General features: G+C 50.4%; 1 protein-coding gene and 1 long non-coding RNA gene across 2 annotated transcripts; one reads left to right on the plus strand and one right to left on the minus strand.

The window, feature by feature from the left end:
- The first annotated feature begins 15 nt into the window (after window positions 1-15).
- LOC140470132 (uncharacterized) lies at window positions 16-20,595 on the plus strand. Its single transcript, XR_011956391.1, has 3 exons — window positions 16-135; window positions 7,676-7,768; window positions 18,245-20,595. It is a non-coding gene; the product is annotated as an uncharacterized lncRNA (long non-coding RNA).
- Window positions 9,797-22,288, minus strand: LOC140470130 (uncharacterized). The gene is made up of 3 exons (XM_072566575.1): window positions 22,219-22,288; window positions 17,094-17,456; window positions 9,797-11,663 (listed from the first exon to the last, which is right to left on the minus strand). The coding sequence occupies exons 2-3, from the start codon at window positions 17,329-17,331 to the stop codon at window positions 10,024-10,026; spliced, it is 1,878 nt and encodes a 625-aa protein (XP_072422676.1). The 5' UTR covers window positions 17,332-17,456; window positions 22,219-22,288; the 3' UTR covers window positions 9,797-10,023.
- Between the last annotated feature and the right edge of the window lie 254 nt (window positions 22,289-22,542).

The following is a 22,542-nucleotide window of genomic DNA, read 5'->3' on the forward strand; positions in this document are numbered from 1 at the left end:
CGGTTACGACCTTCGACCTGCCGACCCTCCGGAAGTGACGCGGCGCGCGCCGGCGGCGTCCGCCGGAGCCCGGCTTTTGCCCGCCCTCCGAGAAAGTGAGGCGGGGGGTAAAAAAAAACAACACAACGACCTGAGGTAAAACTTTGGGGGGGGGGGTGAGATTTTATTCAAAATGCATTGTTCTTCGTTAACCGTCGTGATGAAGCCCCTCCTCCCCCCCCTCCGCCGGTTTGGCGCGCTCCCCACACCCACTTCCGGTCTGCCGACCTCAGTTATGATCGCTATTGCCCATCCCCCGTCTCAACTTCCGGTCGCACCCCCTTCCCCCCCCCACCCCCACCCATCCAACCGTCAGGACCCTCCCGCAAGAGTGCCACCTCCCCGAAGCCGGGGGTCAGGGTTGGGGTCGTGACCTCGACGCGCGGCCGCACGACGATCGACAGTTCACTGCCGGCGTCGCCGGATTCCCCCCCCCCCCCCCGCGACCCCCTGTCCGGGGAGGGGGGGGGGGTCGCGTCACGGGCGTCAGCGGCCGACCCACCCCCCCGCCCCCGTACGCTACCCCCACCCCCCCCCTCCCTGACCCTGGGGGGGAGGGGAGGCGGCGTACGCGAGGCGCGTGCCCCGGCCGACCGCGCCCTGGTGGTCCGTGTCGCCGCAACACAGGGGGCAGTGCGGCGCAGGGAGGCCGGCGGCAACGACGACGACAAATGGTACTTCTGCCCGCCTTTCCCCCGGTCCACGGTTTGCGCGTAACGCGTCTGGTCCGTTGACGGAAGTTTGTAAGTTCGAATCCTACCCTGGCTCGAGTGCGGAGCGTCACGTTGTCACGTGCGCCTGAGCACGGTGAAAAGTTTTATTTTGTGAGCAGGTCGGCGCATTGGCTCGGTGGTCAGCGCTGCTGCCTCACAGCACCAGAGAGCAGGGTTCGAGTCCAGCCTCGGGCAACTGTCTGCGTGGAGCTTGCACATTCTCCCTGTGTCTGTCTGTGTTGGTTTCCACCCCCCCCCCCCCCCCAACCACAGTCCAAAGATGGGTAGGTTAGGTGAACTGGCAATGCTAAATTACCCAGAGTGATCAGGGTGTTAGGTGCATTAGCCAGGGGTAAATGTGGCGTAGTCGAAGAGTGTGGGGCTGGAAAAGCACAGCCGGCCAGGCAACATCTGAGGAGCGGGAGAGTCGACGTTTTGGGCATAAGCCCTTCATCAGGAATGAGGCTGTCTTCAGATTGCTGCCTGACTGTCTGTGCTTTCCCAGCACCACACTTCTTCGGCTCTGATCTCCAGCATCCGCAGTCCTCACCTTCTCGTACGTGTTGAGTAATAGGTCCGGGTGGGATACTCTTCAGAGGGTCTGTTGGGCCAAATGGCCTGTTTCCATACTGTAGGGATTCTACGTTCAGAGCAAAAAAAGGACAAACAGAGCCTAGGGGGTGCTCAGACAGAGTGAGGCAGACAGGATACACTGCACATGAAGCAAAGATAAGAAGGCAGATTGTGTTCTGAATGGCTGCAATTGGAGAGAGGGCAGTGTGCAGTGGGACCTGGGTATCCTTGTGCACCAATCGCTGAAGGTAGGCACGCAGGTGGAGCAGGCAGTAAATAAGGCAAATAATATGTTGGCCTTCCTTGCGAGAGGTTTCAAGTCCAGGAGCAGGGACGTGTTGTTGCATTTATACAGAGCCTTGGTGAAGTCACACCTAGAATATCGTGTGCAGTTTTGGTCTCCTGGAGAAGGCTGCTCTTGCTCTCAAGGGAGTGGTGCGAAGGTTTACCAGGGGATGGCAGGACTGAGGAGAGATGGACTAGGTTAGGATTATTTTTGCTGGAGTTCAGACGAGTTGGGGGGGGGATCTTAAAGAGATTTACAAAATTCTAACAGGGCTAGACTGGGTAGGTACAGGGAGGATGTTCCGGATGGTGGGTGTGTCCAGAACCAGGAGTCACAGTCTGAGGATTCAGGGTGGACCATTGAGGACGGAGATGAGGAGACATGTTTTCGCCCAAGGAGTGGTGAGCCTGTGGAATTCATGACCACAGCAAGTAGTTGATGCCAAAACATGCCATGTATTCAAGAGGCAGCTGCTGTTACGACATAGCGATGAGTCCTTCTATTAATTAAACCAAACACCCAGAAAAGCTCACCTCACCCCGTAATCTGTTAAAGTATGAGAGACAGAGAACTCCCAAATTCCACTGTTTAAAGAAAATAATATCAATTTATTCTTTAACTCGAAAAGTGAACATTAAACAACAACTATACACAACTCTAAGCCCCCCCCCCTTTTTCTCAATTGCTTATTACCTACTTCCAACTCTATAACAATATGCTGTTCCAATAAAACACTTATTAAAATTACGTCAAAACCACACAGCTGCTGTGGTGTCTATCTTTTTCCAGCTGAAGATCTTCCTGGGTTGTTGTCTTTGTTTTTACTTTGAATACGTTTCATGTGAAAATGGTACCTTTGATAGCGTTTCCTAATTTCTTGAGTCTCTCTCAATGGTAGTTGCCCTGTCTCCAATTTTCAAAATGCCTGAGTTTTTACATCCACCCCCAACATCAGATCATCTCATTGGTTCGAGGTTGGCGAAACAATAAATTCAAAGTTGATTGAGTTTTAGTATCCTGGGACATAATCTAAACTGGATGTAGGTTTGCTCGCTGAGCTGGAAGGTTCATTTTCAGACGTTCTGTCACCATACTGGGTAACATCTTCAGTGAGCGTCCGGCCGAAGCACTGCTGATGGTTCCTGCTTTCTATGTTTTGAAAACAGTTCAAATTTAACCAATTGGTTTAAATTGTTAGTGTGTTTTGAGAAGATTTGTAGCTCGCTGAGCTGGATGGTTCATTTTCAAGCGTTTCATCACCATACTAGGTAACATCTTCAGTGAGCCTCCAGCCGAAGCACTGCTGCTTTCTATCTTTATGTTTGGATTTCTTTTGGGTTGGTGATATAAATAGAAAGCAGGAACCATCAGCAGTGCTTCGTCTGGAGGCTCACTGAAGCTGTTACCTAGTACATAGAACAACATAGAACAATACAGCACAGAACAGGCCCTTCGGCCCACGATGTTGTGCCGAACTTCTATCCTAGATTAAGCACCCATCCATGTACCTATCCAAATGCCGCTTAAAGGTCGCCAATGAATCTGACTCTACCACTCCCTCGGGCAGCGCATTCCATGCCCCCACCACTCTCTGGGTAAAGAACCCACCCCTGACATCTCCCCTATACCTTCCACCCTTCACCTTAAATTTATGTCCCCTTGTAACACTCTGTTGTACCCGGGGAAAAAGTTTCTGACTGTCTACTCTATCTATTCCTCTGATCATCTTATAAACCTCGATCAAGTCACCCCTCATCCTTCGCCGTTCCAACGAGAAAAGGCCGAGAACTCTCAACCTATCCTCGTACGACCTACTCTCCATTCCAGGCAACATCCTGGTAAATCTTCTCTGCACCCTCTCCAAAGCTTCCACATCTTTCCTAAAGTGAGGCGACCAGAACTGCACACAGTACTCCAAATGTGGCCTAACCAAAGTCCTGTACAGCTGCAACATCACCTCACGACTCTTGAATTCAATCCCTCTGCTAATGAGAACGGTGACGAAACTTCTGAAAATGAACCTTTCAGCAAACCTACATCCAGAATCTCGATCTGAGCTCCAAATCTTCTCAAAGTTCGCTAATGATTTAAACTGATTGGTTAAATTTGAACTTCGAAACAGCAACCAAAACTCAGGTATCCATTTCACAGCCAAATGTTACATATTTACACTTTGCCAGGACACTCTGGGACAGCCCTCTCGTCATGCACACAGGTGCTTTGTAAGCTGTCAGTTCGGAATAGCGTTCTCTCTCTCTTAAAGGTACTGTACATGCCTTCAACTTCATAACACTGCATATAGCCCTTGGGGCAAATGGGAGAAAGCAGGATTAGGTTGTTGAGTTGGACGATCCACCACGATCCTGACTGGGGGAGCAGGGCTGACCGAATGGCCTCCTCCTGCTCCTATCTTCTATGTTTCTCTGAGGTGCACGAAGCAAGATTAACATTATTTGAAGCGAGAGAGTCCATTCATCAGTCAACCCGTGCAATACGCGATCCTTGATTGGACGGTGCCTGCTGGATAATCCCGAGTGTGTGACAAAAATGTGTTGGAACGTCTGAGGTTGAGAAGAGACCTTACAGACATTTATAAAATAACGAGGGGTGCAGATAGAGTTGTCTTCCCCCTAGGATGGGGATTTCAAGACATTTTTAAGATGAGAGGAGAGAGAGAGAGAGAGAGTTTTAAAAAAAACACAAGGGGCGAACGTTTTTACACAGAGGGTGGTTCGCACGTGGAATGAACTTCCCGAGGAAGTGGTGGATGGCGGGTACGGTTCGAGTGTTTAAAAGATTTTTGGATAATTCCATGAATAGGAAAGGCTGGGAGGGATATGGGCCAGGAGCAGGCAGGCGGGACTGGTTTGAGGTTGGGATTACGTTCGGCATGGACTGGTTGGACCGAAGGGTCTGTTTCTGTGCTGTATGGCTCAGTGAAACCAAAATAGGCAATGTAGTGGATAGTGCAGGAGGTTACCCCCAGAGTACAACGGGACTGTGATCAGATGGGCCAGGCAGTGGCAGATGGAAATAACTTAGCTAAGTGCAAGGTGCTGCAACTTGGAAAGACACACGAGGGCAGCATTTATACAGTTAATGGTAGGTCTCCGGGGCATGTCGTTGAACAAAGAGACCTTCGAGAGCAGATTCAAAGTGGAGTCACAGGTAAGACAGGGCGGTGAAGAAGGTGTGCTTGCCTTTATTAATCGGTGCATGGATTATAGGAGTTGAGATGTCATGTTGCGGCTGCGCAGCGCACTGTTTCGGCCACTTTTGGAAGACTGGTTCAGTTCTGGTCTCCCTACGATAGAAAAGCTGTTGTTAAACTTGAAAGGATGCAGAAAAGACCTATAAGGATGTCGAAGGGTTTGTGCTATGGGGAGAGGCTGAATAAGCTAGGGCTATTTTCCCTGTTGGCAAATGGGACTAGAACCACCCTCTGTGTAAAACATTTGCCCCTCACATCTCTTTTAAATCTCTCTCCTCTCACCTTAAAATTGTGTCACCTGGCCTTGAAAACCCCCCCATCCCATCTGCAAACCATTCCTCCAATATTCACACGGTTATAGGTTAGCTGATTTCCTTTCTTTAAAAAAATGTACTTCCATGCAATGGTTAATGCTTAAAAGTTTTTAAGGGATAGCAGGGGCTTGATTTCCCTCGCACCTCCTCAGTGAGTGTGGCAATAATGATACTAACATAATCCCTGAGGGCTGGCATGGAACTAACGGGCTGAATGGCATTCGCTTTGGAAGGTCGAATTTGAGTGCAGATTACAGGGTTAAAGGCAGGATTCTTGGCAGTGCGGAGGTGCAGAGGGATCTTGGGGTCCATGTCCACAGATCCCTCAAAGTTGCCACCCAAGTTGAAAGGGTTGTTAAGAAGGCGTAGGTGTATTGGCTTTCATTAGCAGGGGGATTGAGTTTAAGAGCCGTGAGGTTAGGCGCTATAGAGCCCTAGTTAGACCATACTTGGGATATTATGTTCAGTGTCGGTTGCCTCATTATAGGAAAGATGTGGAAGCTTTAGAGAAGGTGCAGAGGAGATTTACCAGGGATGCTGCCTGGACTGGAGGGCATGTCTTATGAAGAAAGGTTGAGGGAGCTGGGGCTTTTCTCATTGGAGTGAAGAAGGATGAGAGGTGACTTGATAGAGGTGTACAAGATATTGAGGGGCGTGGATAGCCATGGACTTTTTCCCAGGGCGGAAATGGCTATCGCAAGGGGTAATAATTATAAGGTGATTGGAGGAAGGGTGTTGGGGAGATGTCAGAGGTAAGTTCTTAACACAGAGAGTGGTGGGTGCGTGGAATGCACTGCCAGCAGTGGTAGTAGAGGCAGATGCATTAGGGACATTTAAGCGACTTTTGGATAGACACATGGATGATAGCACAATGAAGGGTGTGTAGGTTAGTCTAATTTTAGAGTAGGTTAGAAGGCTGGCACAACATCGAGGGCCGAAGGGCCTGTATCGTGTTGTACTGTTCTGTGTTCTATCCGAAGGGGGCATGGGGTCTCCAGAGTCACCCTGTCCCATCTCCTATCGAGTTCATTCACTGCCTCCACTTCCATGACCTACCCATTCCACCCTAGTGAGCAACAAATTCTGGTCTGCCTCCGCTCCTCTGAGCGAGCAAAACTCCTGACGTTTCTGCGTCTCCCCCCAGACCATCACCAACCCCCCCTCTGAGAAACCGTGAACTTTCACCCTGAGTCTGTGTACCTTCAGCGAACAGAAAGGACCTCATCAACTTATCCAATTCTGCTAGAGTCACAGAGGCAAGGCGACACAGAAACAGACCTTTCGGTCCAACTCGTCCGTGCCGACCAGATATCCTAAATTAATCTGGTCCCATATATCTCTCTCTAATCCTGTCCCCATTCAGGTGCCTTGTAAGTGTTGTCATTGTACCAGCCTCTACCACATCCTCTGGCAGCTCGTTCCATACACACATCACCCTCTGCATGAAAGTCACCCCTTTCCCTTCTCATCTTAAACCTACGCCTTCTAGTTTTGGACTCCCCAACCCTGGGGAAAAGACCCTGACTATTTATCCTATCCATGCCCCTCATGATTTTATAAGGTCACCCCTCAGCCTCCGACACAGCAGGGACAGTAGCCTCAGCCCATTCAGCCTCTCCTTGTAGCTCAAGCCCTCCAACCCTGGCGACACCCTTGTAAATCTTTTCTGAGCACGGTGTTCAGCCTCTCCCTATTCACCTTGATTAAATGCCTCCTGCCATATTGAGGATCCAACATTTGAATTCAGGCAACAAGTATACGTAGATTTTTACTTCACACAGAATGGTTTCTCGATTTCAAAGAATACTATAAAATGGCCTGTGAACCTGTCCTGCTGATTTGCAGAATTAAGCCGAAATTCAAAGATAAGAGGACAATAGGGTTTTCATAAGATGAACACTGACACATTAGTTGACCATTTGAACTAACCTTGAGCTGATACATGGCTTGACAATTTACGTAAATGACATTTCCACTGGATTAGCCTGTCTTCAATCATGCCACCATATTACCAGTTAATTGGACTTTTCGTGTAATTAAGAGCCCTTTCCCGGGGAATATCATTGGACTAACCTGCTGTAAATCAAGTCACCTTATTATATGTGATTGGTCTTTCTTGAATTAAGGCTGTACTGTTTCTTAAAAAAACATATGAATAATGTGCAATTTTCAAATGCGATTGTGCAACTTTACCACAGAGCACAGAAGCTTTAACCTCCGTGTTGCTGGATAGAATTTCATCAAGATACCTTCATTCAATAAGCTAATGACCCTTGTTGTTTGAACAGACCGCATTTGTCGATTCTTTTGACCTGTCACGAACCAAGAGGCTGCTCTTGAGAGGGTCACAAATTTTCATTTTCTCCCCCATTGCTCCCGGAGTGGAAATTTAGATCTAATTTATTTTAGATTTACTTAATATGTTGTGAATAACGTCGCCACGTTCTGGCACGATCTTAGATTACAGGCAGAATAAGTGAAATAAATGGTGAAATACTGAATAATTAATGTTGAATTGGTACTCCTAAAACTGCAACAGCTTCAAAGGTTCACCAGACTGATTCCCCAGGGTGGCCGGACTGACTTATGAAGGAAGACGGGGCTAATACTGACTGGAATTTCGAAGAATCAGGTGGGAGATCTCATCAAACCATGTAAAATCCTGATGCGACCAGACAGGTTAGACGTGGGAAGATAGTTGCCGATGTTGGGGAAGTCTAGAACCAGAGGGTCACAAGCGGGAAGCCACTCAGGACTGAGATGAGGAAGAATTTCTTCACTCGAGAGAGTTGCAGAGCTGTGGAATTCTCTCCCACAGGACGCTGTTGGGGGCTGGTTCATTAGATAATTTCAAGAGGGAGCTGGATGTGGCCCTTGCAATCAAAGAGATCAAGGGGTTGGGGGGGGGGATGAGAGATTAAAGTAATCTCCACCGGCAATGGGACTTATCTCCCGATGCCTCCATCTTCACTGTCACCCCCAGGGAATCTCCACTCCTCTCCCTCTCCAGGGTGCTCTCGTCCTATCCAGAGTGTGTGCACGGTGTAGGGGTGGTCACCCGCACTCCCTCACCCATGGTTTCCCCTCTCCCTCAAACCTCGGGTACGCCCTCCGACCCTTGACCTTTGGACATGCAGGAGTCAGTGACTGGTGTCATAGAATCGCACAGTGCAGCAACAGGCCATCTTGATCGTGCTGACCAGGTTTCCCAAGCTAAACTAGCCCTGCAGGCCTGCATTTGGCCCATATCCCTTTCCTGTTACTATACTTTCCCAAAGGTCTTCTAAATTTTGGCACTGTACCCGCATACATCACTTCCACTAGCAGTTGATTCCACACACGACCCACCCCTTTGTGGGAAAATGTTGCCCCTCAGTTCCCTTTTAAATCTTTCCCCTCTCACCTTATAAAAATATGCCCCTCTAGTTTTGAACTCCCCTTCTCGAGGGAAAAGACATTTGCTATTAACCTTACTGAAAGGGTTCAGAAAAGATTTACAAGGATGTTGCCAGGGTTGGAGGATTTGAGCTACAGGGAGAGGCTGAACAGGTTGGGGCTGTTTTCCCTGGAGTGTCGGAGGCTGAAGAGTGACCTTATAGAGGTTTATGAAATTATGAGGGGCATGGATAGGGTAAATAGGCAAAGTCTTTTCCCTGGGGTCGGGGAGTCTGGAGCTAGAGGGGCATAGGTTTAGGGTGAGAGGAGAAAGATATTAAAGAGACCTATGGGGCAACTTTTTCACCCAGAGGGTGGTACGTGTATGGAATGAGCTGCCAGAGGAAGTGGTGGAGGCTGGTACAATTGCAACATTTAAGAGGCATTTGGATGGGGATATGAATAGGAAGGGTTTGGGGGGATATGGGCCGGGTGCTGGCAGATGGGACTAGATTGGGTTGGGATATCTGGGTCGGCATGGACGGGTTGGACCGAAGGGTCTGTTTCCATGCTGGACATCTCTTATTTATGCCCTCTCGTGATGTTATAAACCTCTACGAGGTCACGCCCTCAATCCCCTGTGCTCCAGGGAACAAAATTCCAGCCTCTCCTTATAAGTCAAACCTAGATTAGAGTGGTGCTGGAAAAGCATGGCAGGTTCAGGCAGCATCCGAGGAGCAGGAAAATCTTATAAGTCAAACCCTCCATCCTGGTAAACCTTTCCAGGACCAGTTCCAATCCTTACAGCGGGTCGGCCAGAACTGGTCACAGTGCTACAAAAGAGGCCTGACCAACGTCCTGTACAACCTCATCCTGACGTCCCAGCTCCTACATTCAAAAGGTCAGAATAAAGGCAAGCGTGCGAAATGCCTTCTTAACCACCCTGTGATGCCAACTTCAAAGAACTCCAGGGTCTCCCTCTCTCTCTCTGTTGTACAACACTACCCAGGGCCCTGCCATTAACTTGTATAAATCCTGCCCCTTGTTCATTTTAACCTCACATTTATCCAAATTAAACTCCATCTGCCACTCCTTGGCCCATTAGCCCAGCTGATCAAGATCCCTTTGTAACCTTAAATAACCCTCTTTACTGTCCACTACACCACCAATTAAATACTCTGTCGTTTGGGTAAATATCGGAGGGGGGGGGGGAGGAGAGAGGTGTTTTTGGAGGGTAAGGGGTCTCCCGGGATTCTTACTGGGAAGACCCACAACGTGTAAAAAGAAAAAATTAGACCAAGTAGAAAAAAAAATAGTTTATTTGTTCGCATTGTGTGGGGGTAGGGGTGCGTAAAAAATATAACTTTACAGCATTTCAAAAGGGTGGAGGACAGGCATCGTGAGGAGGAGATCGGGCGATTCGTTTGGACGGTTTGGAGGCGGGGGATCGGAAGGCCGAGCCAGATGACCTCTAGGACCCTAAGCCCTCCATCCCAGCTCATCTCGGGGCCCTTAGTTGCCACTTTGGTTGCTTGGTTTGCGTTGGAAACGCCCCTGCTTCATGAACTTGTTGAAGAGGAAGGCTTTGGAGAACATGTCCTGATGGATCTCAGTGTAGACGTCGTCAGCTCCTTCCTTGGTCGACCCTCCGGCCCTCCCCTCGCTGCCCCCTCCTGACCGGGACGAGCCTGAGGCCTGGCTGCCGCCCTCGTCCTTGATGGACCGGGATGCGAGCTGGGCCGGCCTCCCAGAGATGGTGTTCAACGCGCCTAGGCCCGGCAGGACACCAGAGCCCCCGGGCTCCTCCTCCTCCTCCTCGTCCTCCCCGAGGCGCGCCATCTGGGCCTCAGGGTCGATGTCCCCCTCCACGTCGGATGGGCTCCCCTCCGGCGTGTAAAAGGCCTCCTGGCCAAAGTCCTCGCTCAGGTGGGGGGAGGAGGCACAGAAAGCGTCGCAGGAGCCACCATCCTGGGAGTCGGCCACCAGGTCGCTGGAGCCGCCATCCTGGCACTCCGTCATCATGTCAACGGGCTCGCCCTCTGGAGGATCTGCCATCATGTCGACCGGGCTGCCATCTTGGGTGTCTGACGCCAGGTTGCTTCCGCTGCCATCTCGTGTGTCCACCATCATTTCAGCATGGCCGCCATCTTGTGCACCCTTCACTACGTCAACAGATTCGCCATCTTGAGTGTCTGACAGCAGGTCGCGACAGCTGCCATCTTGTGTGCCCGCCATCATGCCACCATCTTGGGTATCTGACATCATGTCGCTACAGTCGCCATCTTGTGTGCCCGCCATCATGCCGCCATCTTGGGTGTCCGACAGCAGCTCTCTGCAGCTGCCATCTTGGGTATCCGACAACAGGTCGCTGCAGCCACCATCTTGGGTCTCCGACAGCAGGTCGCTGCAGCCACCGTCTTGGGTGTCCGACAGCAGCTCTCGGCAGCTGCCATCTTGGGTATCCGACAACAGGTCGCTGCAGCCACCATCTTGGGTCTCCGACAGCAGGTCGCTGCAGCCACCATCTTGGGTGTCCGACAGCAGGTCGCTGCAGCCACCATCTTGGGTGTCCGACAGCAGGTCGCTGCAGCCACCATCTTGGCTGACCGAGAGCAAGTCGCTACAGCTGCCATCTTGGGCCTCCAGCATGGCGTCACTGGCGCCACCAGTCAGCTCCTCCTCCTCCTTCGCCGCCATCGAGTACAGGGTTCTGTGGTCCAGTAGCGGGTGACGGAGAAATCGCGGGCCGGAACAGGGACTGGCAACGGGGGAGCTGTTGTTGGCAATGGGCAGGCTGGCGGAGGGCCGGCGCCCATGGCCGAATGGCAGCCTGGAGTGGAAGGAGGAGGAGGTGGACGCCACGTCTGGGGTCCGTGAGGAGCAAGGGGCCCGCCATTTCCAGGTGGGGCCTTGAGCCGCCGCGCTCAGGTTGAAGGTCACCCGTCCCGAGGCTGCGACCTTGCGGAACGCCTGGGTGGGGGCAGATGCGCCCCTGTCAAGCACGGTGGGGATCCCCGCAGCGACCATGGCCTTCGAGAGGATGCTATCCCTCCCTCCTCTGGGCTCCCGTTCCGACTCGGCCACTGCCTGACCTGGCGTCCATGAGGAAGGGGTGGGTAGAGATCCGGTTTCCTGTGGTGGTGTCAGGACTCCTGGGGAATAGAGAGAACAAAGGAGAGTGAGAGAGGAAGAGGAGAATTCTCCACTAGTGTTTGATATCCTCACACACAAGAGTCAAAGGGCCATGGACCCACCTTTTGCCCCCATGCACACCGGAGATATCGAGGGATGTGGGAAGGGGATGAGAAATCGGAGTCACATCAAAGATCAGCTGTGGTCGAGTTAGTGATGGAGCAAACTCAAAAGGCCGAATGGCCTCCCCAGTACGGACATAACAGGCTCAAGGAGGGGCCCAAAAAGTCTCCTGTTCCTGCGTAATAGGCTCTGTGAACGGCCTCCTGTTCCTGTGTGACACGTTCGAGGAGTCACCTTCGAGACTTGAGAAGGAGGGGTTGATTGGCCTCCTGTTCCTGTGTAACAGACTGGAGGAGGGAGCTGCTTGGCTTCCTGTTTCTTTGTGATAATCCCTGGTAACAGCCCACTTACCCACAAGACATCCCCCCATTCGCGCACCCCCTCCCCCCCACTACCTTAAACCGTTCATTGTTGGATAGACACCAATAAATTGTCCCCCTCAGCCCTCTCCTATCCTCATCTGTAAACCTTGCGCATTTCTGGGATCTTCCTTGTCCCTCTTCACCACGATGTGTTGCTGTGTGTGCGTGTGTGTGAGAGTGTGAGTGAACCTATGTACACGTGTGTGTGTGTGTGTGTGTGTGGGTGTATGCATGTCTGTGTGTGAATGAACGTGTGAGTGAATGTTTGTACGTGTGTGTCTGTGTGTGTGAGAGATTGTGAGTGAAAGTATGTACATGTGTGTCTGTGTGAGTGAAAGTATGTACGTGTGTGTCTGTGTGAGTGAACGTATGTACGTGTGTGTCTGTGTGAGTGAACGTATGTACGTGTGTGTGTGAGTGAACGTATGTACGTGTGTGTCTGTGTGAGTGAACGTATGTACGTGTGTGTCTGTGTGAGTGAACGTTTGTACGTGTGTGTGTGAGTGAACGTTTGTACGTGTGTGTGTGAGTGAACGTTTGTACGTGTGTGTGTGAGTGAACGTATGTACGTGTGTGTCTGTGTGAGTGAACGTATGTACGTGTGTGTCTGTGTGAGTGAACGTTTGTACGTGTGTGTGTGAACGTATGTACGTGTGTGTCTGTGTGAGTGAACGTATGTACGTGTGTGTGTGTGTGAACGTATGTACGTGTGTGTCTGTGTGAGTGAACGTTTGTACGTGTGTGTCTGTGTGAGTGAACGTTTGTACGTGTGTGTGAGTGAAAGTATGTACGTGTGTGTCTGTGTGAGTGAACGTATGTACGTGTGTGTCTGTGTGAGTGAACGTATGTACGTGTGTGTCTGTGTGAGTGAACGTTTGTACGTGTGTGTGTGTGTGAACGTATGTACGTGTGTGTCTGTGTGAGTGATCGTATGTACATGTGTGTCTGTGTGAGTGAACGTTTGTACGTGTGTGTGTGAGTGAACGTTTGTACGTGTGTGTGTGAGTGAACGTATGTACGTGTGTGTCTGTGTGAGTGAACGTGTGTGTGAGTGAACGTATGTACGTGTGTGTCTGTGTGAGTGAACGTTTGTACGTGTGTGTGTGAGTGAACGTATGTACGTGTGTGTCTGTGTGAGTGAACGTTTGTACGTGTGTGTCTGGTGTGAGTGAACGTTTGTACGTGTGTGTGTGAACGTATGTACGTGTGTGTCTGTGTGAGTGAACGTATGTACGTGTGTGTGTGTGTGAACGTATGTACGTGTGTGTCTGTGTGAGTGAACGTTTGTACGTGTGTGTCTGTGTGAGTGAACGTTTGTACGTGTGTGTGAGTGAAAGTATGTACGTGTGTGTCTGTGTGAGTGAACGTATGTACGTGTGTGTCTGTGTGAGTGAACGTTTGTACGTGTGTGTGTGTGTGAACGTATGTACGTGTGTGTCTGTGTGAGTGATCGTATGTACATGTGTGTCTGTGTGAGTGAACGTTTGTACGTGTGTGTGTGAGTGAACGTTTGTACGTGTGTGTGTGAGTGAACGTATGTACGTGTGTGTCTGTGTGAGTGAACGTGTGTGTGAGTGAACGTATGTACGTGTGTGTCTGTGTGAGTGAACGTTTGTACGTGTGTGTGTGAGTGAACGTATGTACGTGTGTGTCTGTGTGAGTGAACGTTTGTACGTGTGTGTCTGGTGTGAGTGAACGTTTGTACGTGTGTGTCTGTGTGAGTGAATGTATGTACGTGTGTGTCTGGTGTGAGTGAACGTATGTACGTGTGTGTGTGAGTGAACGTATGTACGTGTGTGTCTGGTGTGAGTGAACGTTTGTACGTGTGTGTCTGTGTGAGTGAACGTATGTACGTGTGTCTGGTGTGAGTGAACGTTTGTACGTGTGTGTCTGTGTGAGTGAACGTTTGTATGTGTGTGGTGTGAGTGAACGTTTGTACGTGTGTGTCTGTGTGAGTGAACGTATGTACGTGTGTGTGTGAGTGAACGTATGTACGTGTGTGTCTGTGTGAGTGAACGTATGTACGTGTGTGTCTGTGTGAGTGAACGTTTGTACGTGTGTGTGTGAACGTATGTACGTGTGTGTCTGTGTGAGTGAACGTATGTACGTGTGTGTGTGTGTGAACGTATGTACGTGTGTGTCTGTGTGAGTGAACGTTTGTACGTGTGTGTCTGTGTGAGTGAACGTTTGTACGTGTGTGTGTGTGTGAACGTATGTACGTGTGTGTGTGAGTGAAAGTATGTACGTGTGTGTCTGTGTGAGTGAACGTATGTACGTGTGTGTCTGTGTGAGTGAACGTTTGTACGTGTGTGTGTGTGTGAACGTATGTACGTGTGTGTCTGTGTGAGTGATCGTATGTACATGTGTGTCTGTGTGAGTGAACGTTTGTACGTGTGTGTGTGAGTGAACGTTTGTACGTGTGTGTGTGAGTGAACGTTTGTACGTGTGTGTGTGAGTGAACGTATGTACGTGTGTGTCTGTGTGAGTGAACGTGTGTGTGAGTGAACGTATGTACGTGTGTGTCTGTGTGAGTGAACGTTTGTACGTGTGTGTGTGAGTGAACGTATGTACGTGTGTGTCTGGTGTGAGTGAACGTTTGTACGTGTGTGTCTGTGTGAGTGAACGTATGTACGTGTGTCTGGTGTGAGTGAACGTTTGTACGTGTGTGTCTGTGTGAGTGAACGTTTGTATGTGTGTGGTGTGAGTGAACGTTTGTACGTGTGTGTCTGTGTGAGTGAATGTATGTACGTGTCTGGTGTGAGTGAACGTTTGTACGTGTGTGTGTGAGTGAACGTATGTACGTGTGTGTCTGGTGTGAGTGAACGTTTGTACGTGTGTCTGGTGTGAGTGAACGTTTGTACGTGTGTGTCTGTGTGAGTGAACGTTTGTATGTGTGTGGTGTGAGTGAACGTTTGTACGTGTGTGTCTGTGTGAGTGAATGTATGTACGTGTCTGGTGTGAGTGAACGTTTGTACGTGTGTGGTGTGAGTGAACGTATGTACGTGTGTGTCTGGTGTGAGTGAACGTTTGTACGTGTGTGTCTGTGAGTGAATGTATGTACGTGTGTGTCTGTGTGAGTGAACGTTTGTACGTGTGTGTCTGGTGTGAGTGAACGTTTGTACGTGTGTGTCTGTGTGAGTGAATGTATGTACGTGTGTGTCTGTGTGAGTGAACGTTTGTACGTGTGTGTCTGGTGTGAGTGAACGTTTGTACGTGTGTGTCTGTGTGAGTGAATGTATGTACGTGTGTGTGTGTGTGAGTGAACGTATGTACATGTGTGTCTGGTGTGAGTGAACGTTTGTACGTGTGTGGTGTGTGCGTGCGCGTGTATGTCAGAGCATGTGTGAGTGAACGTATGTGAGTGTGTGTCTGTGTGCACGCGCGTGTGTCTGTGAGAGCATGTGTGAGTGAACGTATGTACGTGTGTGTCTGGTGTGTGCATGTGTGTCTGTGTGAGAGCATGTGTGAGTGAATGTATGTATGTGGTGTCTGTGAGTGAACGTATGTACGTGTGTGTCTGGTATGTGCGCGCGTGTCTGTGTGTGAGAGCATGTGTGAGTGAACATATGTACTGTGTGTCTGGTGTGTGTGTCTGTGTGTGAGAGCATATGTGAGTGAACGTATGTACGTGTATGTCTGGTGTGTGTGTGTGTGTGTCTGTGTATGAGTGAATGTAAGTATGTGTGAGTCTGTGTGTGTGTGCACGTGTGTGTGTGTGAGTGAATGTATGTACGTGTGTGTCTGTGTGTGCGCGCGTGCATGTCTGTGAGTGTGTGTGAGAGAGTGTGTGAGTGAACGTATGTACGTATGTGGTGTGTGCATGTGTCTGTGTGAGTGAACGTATGTACGTGTGTGTCTAGTGTGGGCGTATCAGTGTGTGAGTGAACGTGTGTACATATGTGTCTAGTGTGTGCGTGTGTCTGAGTGAACGTATGTACGTGTGTCTGGTGTATGTGTGCGTGTGTCTGTGTGTGAATGAACGTATGTGTGTGTGTGTCTGTGAGTGAACATATGTACGTGTGTGTCTGGTGTGTGTGCATGTGTCTGAGTGAATGTATGTACATGTGTCTGGTGTGTGTGTGTGCGCGTCTGTGTGTGTGTGAGTGAACGTATGTACATGTGTGTCTGTGTGTGCGCGAATGTATGTACATGTGGTGTGTGTGCGTGTGTCTGTGTGAGTGAACGTATGTACGTGTGTGCGTGTCTGTGAGATTGAACGTATGTACGTGTGTGTGAGTGAACGTTTGTACATGTGTGTCTGTGTGAGTGAACGTATGTACGTGTGTGCGTGTCTGTGAGAGTGAACGTATGTACGTGTGTGTGTGTGTGAGTGAATGTATGTGTGTGTGTGTCTTTGTGTGAGTGAACGTATGTACGTGTGTGTCTGGTGTGTGTGCGTGTGTCTGAACGTATTTGCGTGTGTCTGTGTGTGAGTGAACGTATGTACGTGTGTGTCTGGTGTGTGTGCATGTGTCTGTGTGTGTGAACGTATGTGTGTGGTGTGTGTGAGTGAACGTATGTACATGTGTGTCTGGTGCATGTGTCTGTGTGTGAACGTATGTGTGTCTGGTGTGTGTGTGTGTGTGTGTCTATGTATGTGTGTGTCTGGTGTGTGTGTGTGTGAGTGAACGTGTGTGCGTGAATGTATGTACGTCTGTGTGTGAGTGAACGTACGTACGTGTATCTGTGTGTTATGAATGTATGTACGTGTGTGTCTGTGTGTGAGTGAACATATGTACGTGTGTGCCTGTACGTATGTACGTGTGTGTCTGTGTGTGCGTGTGTGTGTGTGAGTTAACGTATGCACATGTGCGTGCAGGTGTCTGTGTGTGAGTGAACGTTTGTACGTGTGTGAGAGTGAGAGAGTGTGAGCGAGCGTGTGTGTCTGAGTGTGTATGTGTGCACACGCTTACGCGCTGCCCCCTGTTGCCAAGCAGCCAAGGCTGCTACTGGGAGGAGACTCACCGAAGCCGGCGCCCTGGGGACCCGCGATCTCGTCGGCCAGCAGGAGGTGCCGGAGGCGTGTGCCCCTAGGCTCGGTGGGGCTCCCTTCCCTCAGCAGGCACTCCAGGAGCCCGCAGGTGGGTTCGCTACCTCCCGGGGGCTCGGTCAGCTCCTGGATCTGCCGGAGTAAGCGGCGGCCCTTGTTGTAGAGCAGGCGAGTGGACTGGGGGTCCGGGGAGCCCCAGCCCGGCGATTCCATCTCAGCGACGGCCCCCGCCCCGGGCTGGGGAGGGCGGTCATTGACCCACAACAGGGAGAAGAGCGGGCTCGGGTTCTTGGAATCATTCGGGCGTCTGAGTTCCTCCTCGGGCTGTTGACCCTCAGCTTTGGAGAAAGAGACGAACAAGTTAAGGTGGGGGGGGGGGGGGGGTGTGGCAGTGACAAGTTCTGGAAACCAATCGCTCAATGAAAGGGGAGACCCGGCCAAAATCTCGCACTTCTGCACCTCAATGACTCTCTCTCATCTGACCCAGTGACACCGAAGGGACGCCCGATATATTTCCAATCGGGATGGTGGGTGGCTTGGTTGGGGAGCTTGCAGGGGGTGGTGTTCCCGTCTATCCGCTGCCCCTTACCCTTCCCAGTAGAAGTGGCCGTGGGTTTGGAAGGTGCTGAGGGTCTTTGTTGAATTCCTGCACTCCATCTTGTAGTAGATGTTACACACACTGCTGCGACTGAGCGTCAGTGGTGGAGGGACTGGATGCTTGTGGATGTGGTGCCAATCTAGGGGGGGGGGGGGGCTGCTTTGTCCTGAACGGTGTCGAGCTTCTCAAGTGTTGTCAGAGCTGCACGCATCTCGGGCAAGTGGGGAGTATTCCATCACACTGCTGACTTGTGCCTTGTCGTCATTGGAACAGGCTTTGGGGGTGGGGGGTGGGGGGGGGGGGGAAGAGTCAGGAGGGGCTTTACTCACTGCAGGATTTCCAGCCTCTGACCTGCTCTTTTAACCATTATGTTTATGCGCTAAGTCCAGTTCTGGGCAATAGATGATGGTAGTAGGGGATTCAGTGATGGTAACATGATTGAATGTCAAGGTAGGGCGGGGTTGGGAGGGGGAAGGCGCTGGTGAAATTCTCTCCTTTTGGAGATGGTAACCCTCAGGATTTTAACAGTGGGGGAAATTCGGAGATCCAAGATGGCGGCGACTCAGCAAGTCTGAGTCCATAGCGCTCCTCGGAGAAAGTGAGGACTGCAGATGCTGGAGATCAGAGCTGAAAAATTGACGCAGGAGAATTGACGTTTCGGGCGTGATGAAGGGCTCCTGCTCCTTGGATGCTGCCTGACCTGCTGCGCTTTTCCAGCAACACATTTTCAGCTCCATAGTGCTCCTCCCAAGACCTAGGCAAAGTGGGCCACCCACCCCCACCGCACTCACCAAACCTATTAAAAATAGTTTTTATTTAACGTGGTTAATGGCTCAGTACTAAATTTGTACAGTTCAGTCTCCTGTTAAAAATGGCTAGGGTGAAAGGAGCCCACAGTTCTCAGCAGGCAGGAGCCTCTCCCCCACCCTCCCCAACTGCAGCAGCCGTCCTGGGGGGGGGGGGGAACGTTCCTACGGTGGCGAGCCTCGTGGAAATAATCTCCAGACTCGACGCGAGGATCGATGCTTTCGTGGAAGAGCCCCAAAGTCGGTGGAATTCATTCTCGGCCGCGCTACAAAAGCACGGCCGAGACATCGGAGAAATTTGAAGGCCGAGTCGGAGGGGCGGAGCTAAAGGCCTGGCCCTCCGAGGCCATTGCAGAATCGGCCGGGGATCGGGTCCGGACTCTCGAGCAGCAAGTCTGGGCCTTAGAGAACCACATCGACGCTGCCCCCCCCACCCCCGCCCGGTCCTGTTCCGGCTGCAGAGCTGTAAGGGGAGGCAGATGCTCTTGGAAGCCTCCAGAAATCTTGGGAAAGATCCCCAAGCCATGACTTACAAAGGATCCAAGATTATGTTATTTCAGGACTTTTCCCCCAGCTTTGGTCCCAAAAAGGAAGGCGTTTGATGAAGCATAGAAGCGTTGAAGGGATTTAAACATTCAATACTCCTTGTGCTACCCAGCTATACTACGCTTTAGCCATGAAGGGTCCGTGTATAACTTCGGATCACCAGAGAAGGCCAAGGAACCTTTGGACTCTCTTAAGACAAATTATAAGAGTTAATTGATGTTGTTTTGCCCTAACCCCCCTGGTTTACGCCCTTTTTTTCCCTTTCATTATCTTACTGTTTAATATTATCTCCGGGGGATGGGAAGAAGAGTTTATTTATTCATCCTTTACTTAGCGATTTCCTTTCCCCTCCTTTTTTAATATTATATAGGCCAGGGGGTCTAGTTAATGTAGATGGGGGAAGGTGGCTACCTTATCTTATTTTATTTTTGTCCTTGGGAGCGGGCTTGTTTTTCCCCTGTTATTTTGTATTAATATATTTAATTATTATTTGCTGAGACTGTAATTTTATAGTCATTTTTTTTTTAGATTAGATTACTTACAGTGTGGAAACAGGCCCTTCGGCCCAACAAGTCCACACCGCCCCGCCGAAGCGCAACCCACCCATACCCCTACATCTACCCCTTACCTAACACTACGGGCAATTTAGCGTGGCCAATTCACCTGACCTGCACATCTTTGGACTGTGAGAGGAAACCGGAGCACCCGGAGGAAACCCACGCAGACACGGGGAGAACGTGCAAACTCCACACAGTCAGTCGCCTGAGGCGGGAATTGAACCCGGCTCTCTGGCGCTGTGAGGCAGCAGTGCTAACCACTGTGCCACCGTGCTGCCCACAATACCATAGATGAACATATATGTTCATATATGGTATTAACATTACCAAATATATCCAGGTGTTGGTGTGGGGGGGGGGGGGGGTGTTGGGGAGAGGGTAATCACTGTTAGTTCTAGTTCAGTAGTATACTTGAATTTTCTTTAACCTATCGTGGGGTGTCCGGGTCAAGGCTGGGGCACTGGTTGGGAGAGGTTATGATGGGGGTTTTTTGGAAAGGAAGTGATGCCCCCTGGGAATAAGGGGGAAGATCTCCATTTAAATACGTTTTATACTTTTTAAAAACTATTTAGAAATAGTTTTTTTTAATTATACTGATCTGAATGTACTAAAGAGCTTTTATTTTTGTGAATTTTATATGCTGTATGCTCGGGGTGTTTTGCGTAAATACGGGTTTTGTTGTGATCTGATGTTAATACATTCCGAGCATGTATATCACTGCTCAATTTGTGTTATCCACTGGGTTTTTTTTTCTCTTGAATAATGTAAGAATTTTAATGAAGTACTCTGGTTAGTTGTAAGCTAGATGAGTAGTTAGTTGAGTTTTGTCTTTTTTTTTCTGTTGGTATTTCTTTTTCTCTTGTTTGATAGATTTTGGTTATCATTTATTTAAGATTCAACAATATATCCTTGGGTCTTTTTTTTAGTTTTCTTTTGTAAACTTGTTAAAACATGTTAAAATTTTCAATAAAAATATCTAAAAACAAAACAGTGGGGGAATTCAATGATGGTAACGTCATTGAATGTCAAGGGATGATGGTTAGATTCTCTCTCTTGTTGGAGACGGTAACCCCCAGGATGTTGATAGTGGGATGTGGGAGGGTTTGGTGATGGTAACGCCATTGAACGTCAAGGGGGCGATGGTTAGATTCTCTCTCTTGTTGGAGACGGTAACCCCCAGGATGTTGATCTTGGTTGAGGGATGATTCAGTGATGGTAACGCCATTGAACGTCAAGGGGGCGATGGTTAGATTCTCTCTCATGTTGGAACCAGGTAACCGCCAGGATGTTGATCTTGGTTGAGGGATGATTCAGTGATGGTAACGCCATTGAACGTCAAGGGGGCGATGGTTAGATTCTCTCTCGTTGGAGACACTAACCCCCCAGGATGTTGATAGTGGGGGAGGGGGATTCAGTGATGGTAACGCTATTGAACGTCAAGGGGGCGATGGTTATATTCTGTAACCCCCAGGATGGTGATAGTGGGAGGTAATTAAGTGATGGTAATGTCATTGAACGTCAAGGGGTTGATGGTTAGATTCACTAACGCCCAAGATGTTGCTGGGGGGGGGGGGGGGGGGGGAATTAAGCGATGGCAACACCATTGAACGTCAAGGGGATGATGGTTAGACTCTCTCTTGATGGAGACGAATGTGTGCATGGCGCAAGTGTAACTTGCCACCTGAAAATCCAAGCCTGAATATTGTCCCGATCTTATAGCATTTCAGACAATTTATCCCACTGGTGACAAAAGGGTCACAGAGTGGAATTCTCAGACCTGTTTTCGCACAGGAGCTAAGCAGGAACAAGCTCCTTGCAGTGGTGTTCCCTACCACTGGGGGATTGTTTGCTCACTGTGCAATCCCTGTTGTGGGTAGAGTGTTCAGGTGCCTGCAGACTCCAGTCGAGTCAATCGACAATAGGCGCAGGAGTAGGCCATTCTGCCCTTCGAGCCTGCACCACCATTCAATATGATCATGGCTGATCATCCTCAATCAGTATCCTCTTCCTGCCTTATCCCCATAACCCTTGATTCCACAATCCTTGAGAGCTCTATCCAACTCTTGCCTAACCGAATCCAGAGACTGGGCCTCCACTGCCCTCTGGGGCAGAGCATTCCACACAGCCACCAGCCTCTGGGTGAAAACGTTTCTCCTCCTCTCTGTCCCGAGTGGCCTCTTTTTAAGCTGTGTCCTCTGGTTCGGGACTCGCCCATCAGCGGAAACATGTTTCCTGCCTCCAGAGAGTCTAATCCTTGAGTAATACTCGGCCACACGCTCGCAGGACAGGGAGGAGGAGCAGCTGCGGTTCGGCGTGGCTGTGCTGGGATGGGCCACACGCCCCGGGCAATCCCGATTGCCACTCCTGCGCCAGGCCACCCCGGGCCCAAGGCCAGGCTACACCCTCGTGGCCCTGTGAGCAATGCTCGGCTGAGCTCCAAAACCCTCAGCCCTCCACCGTCGACGCGGGTGGGCCCGTCGGGATCGCCTCACCGAGTGCCACACCTCTCACAAGCAGCGTACACCGTCCACTGCAGCTCCTCCGACCGCCCCACGTTTGGAGAGGAGTGCACCTTTTCTTGTTCTTGGATTACCTGCCCACAAACAAATGGCTGACCCAGCACCAAACACGACTGCTCCCAGCTGCTCACGGGCCCGCCCGAGTCAATTGGCTTGCAAAGTGAGGAGGGGGAGGGAGAGAGGGGGAAGGAGCTAAAGCAAAATGGAGTCAAAGCAGGGAGTGAAGTGCTCTATTTCCCGCTTTCTCCCCTCTCCACCCCAGCGGAAGGCATGCATTATGCAGGAGTTTCTTCAACAAGGAGAGAGATAGGGAGGGGCTGGTGGGGGTGACAGTGATAGAGAGGGTGTGCAGGGGACTGGAGGAGGGGACGGAGAGAGGGAGGGGGTGTAGGGGCTGG

The sequence above is a fragment of the Chiloscyllium punctatum genome, chromosome 50, assembly GCF_047496795.1.
Source record: "Chiloscyllium punctatum isolate Juve2018m chromosome 50, sChiPun1.3, whole genome shotgun sequence".
Lineage (NCBI taxonomy): Eukaryota > Metazoa > Chordata > Chondrichthyes > Orectolobiformes > Hemiscylliidae > Chiloscyllium > Chiloscyllium punctatum.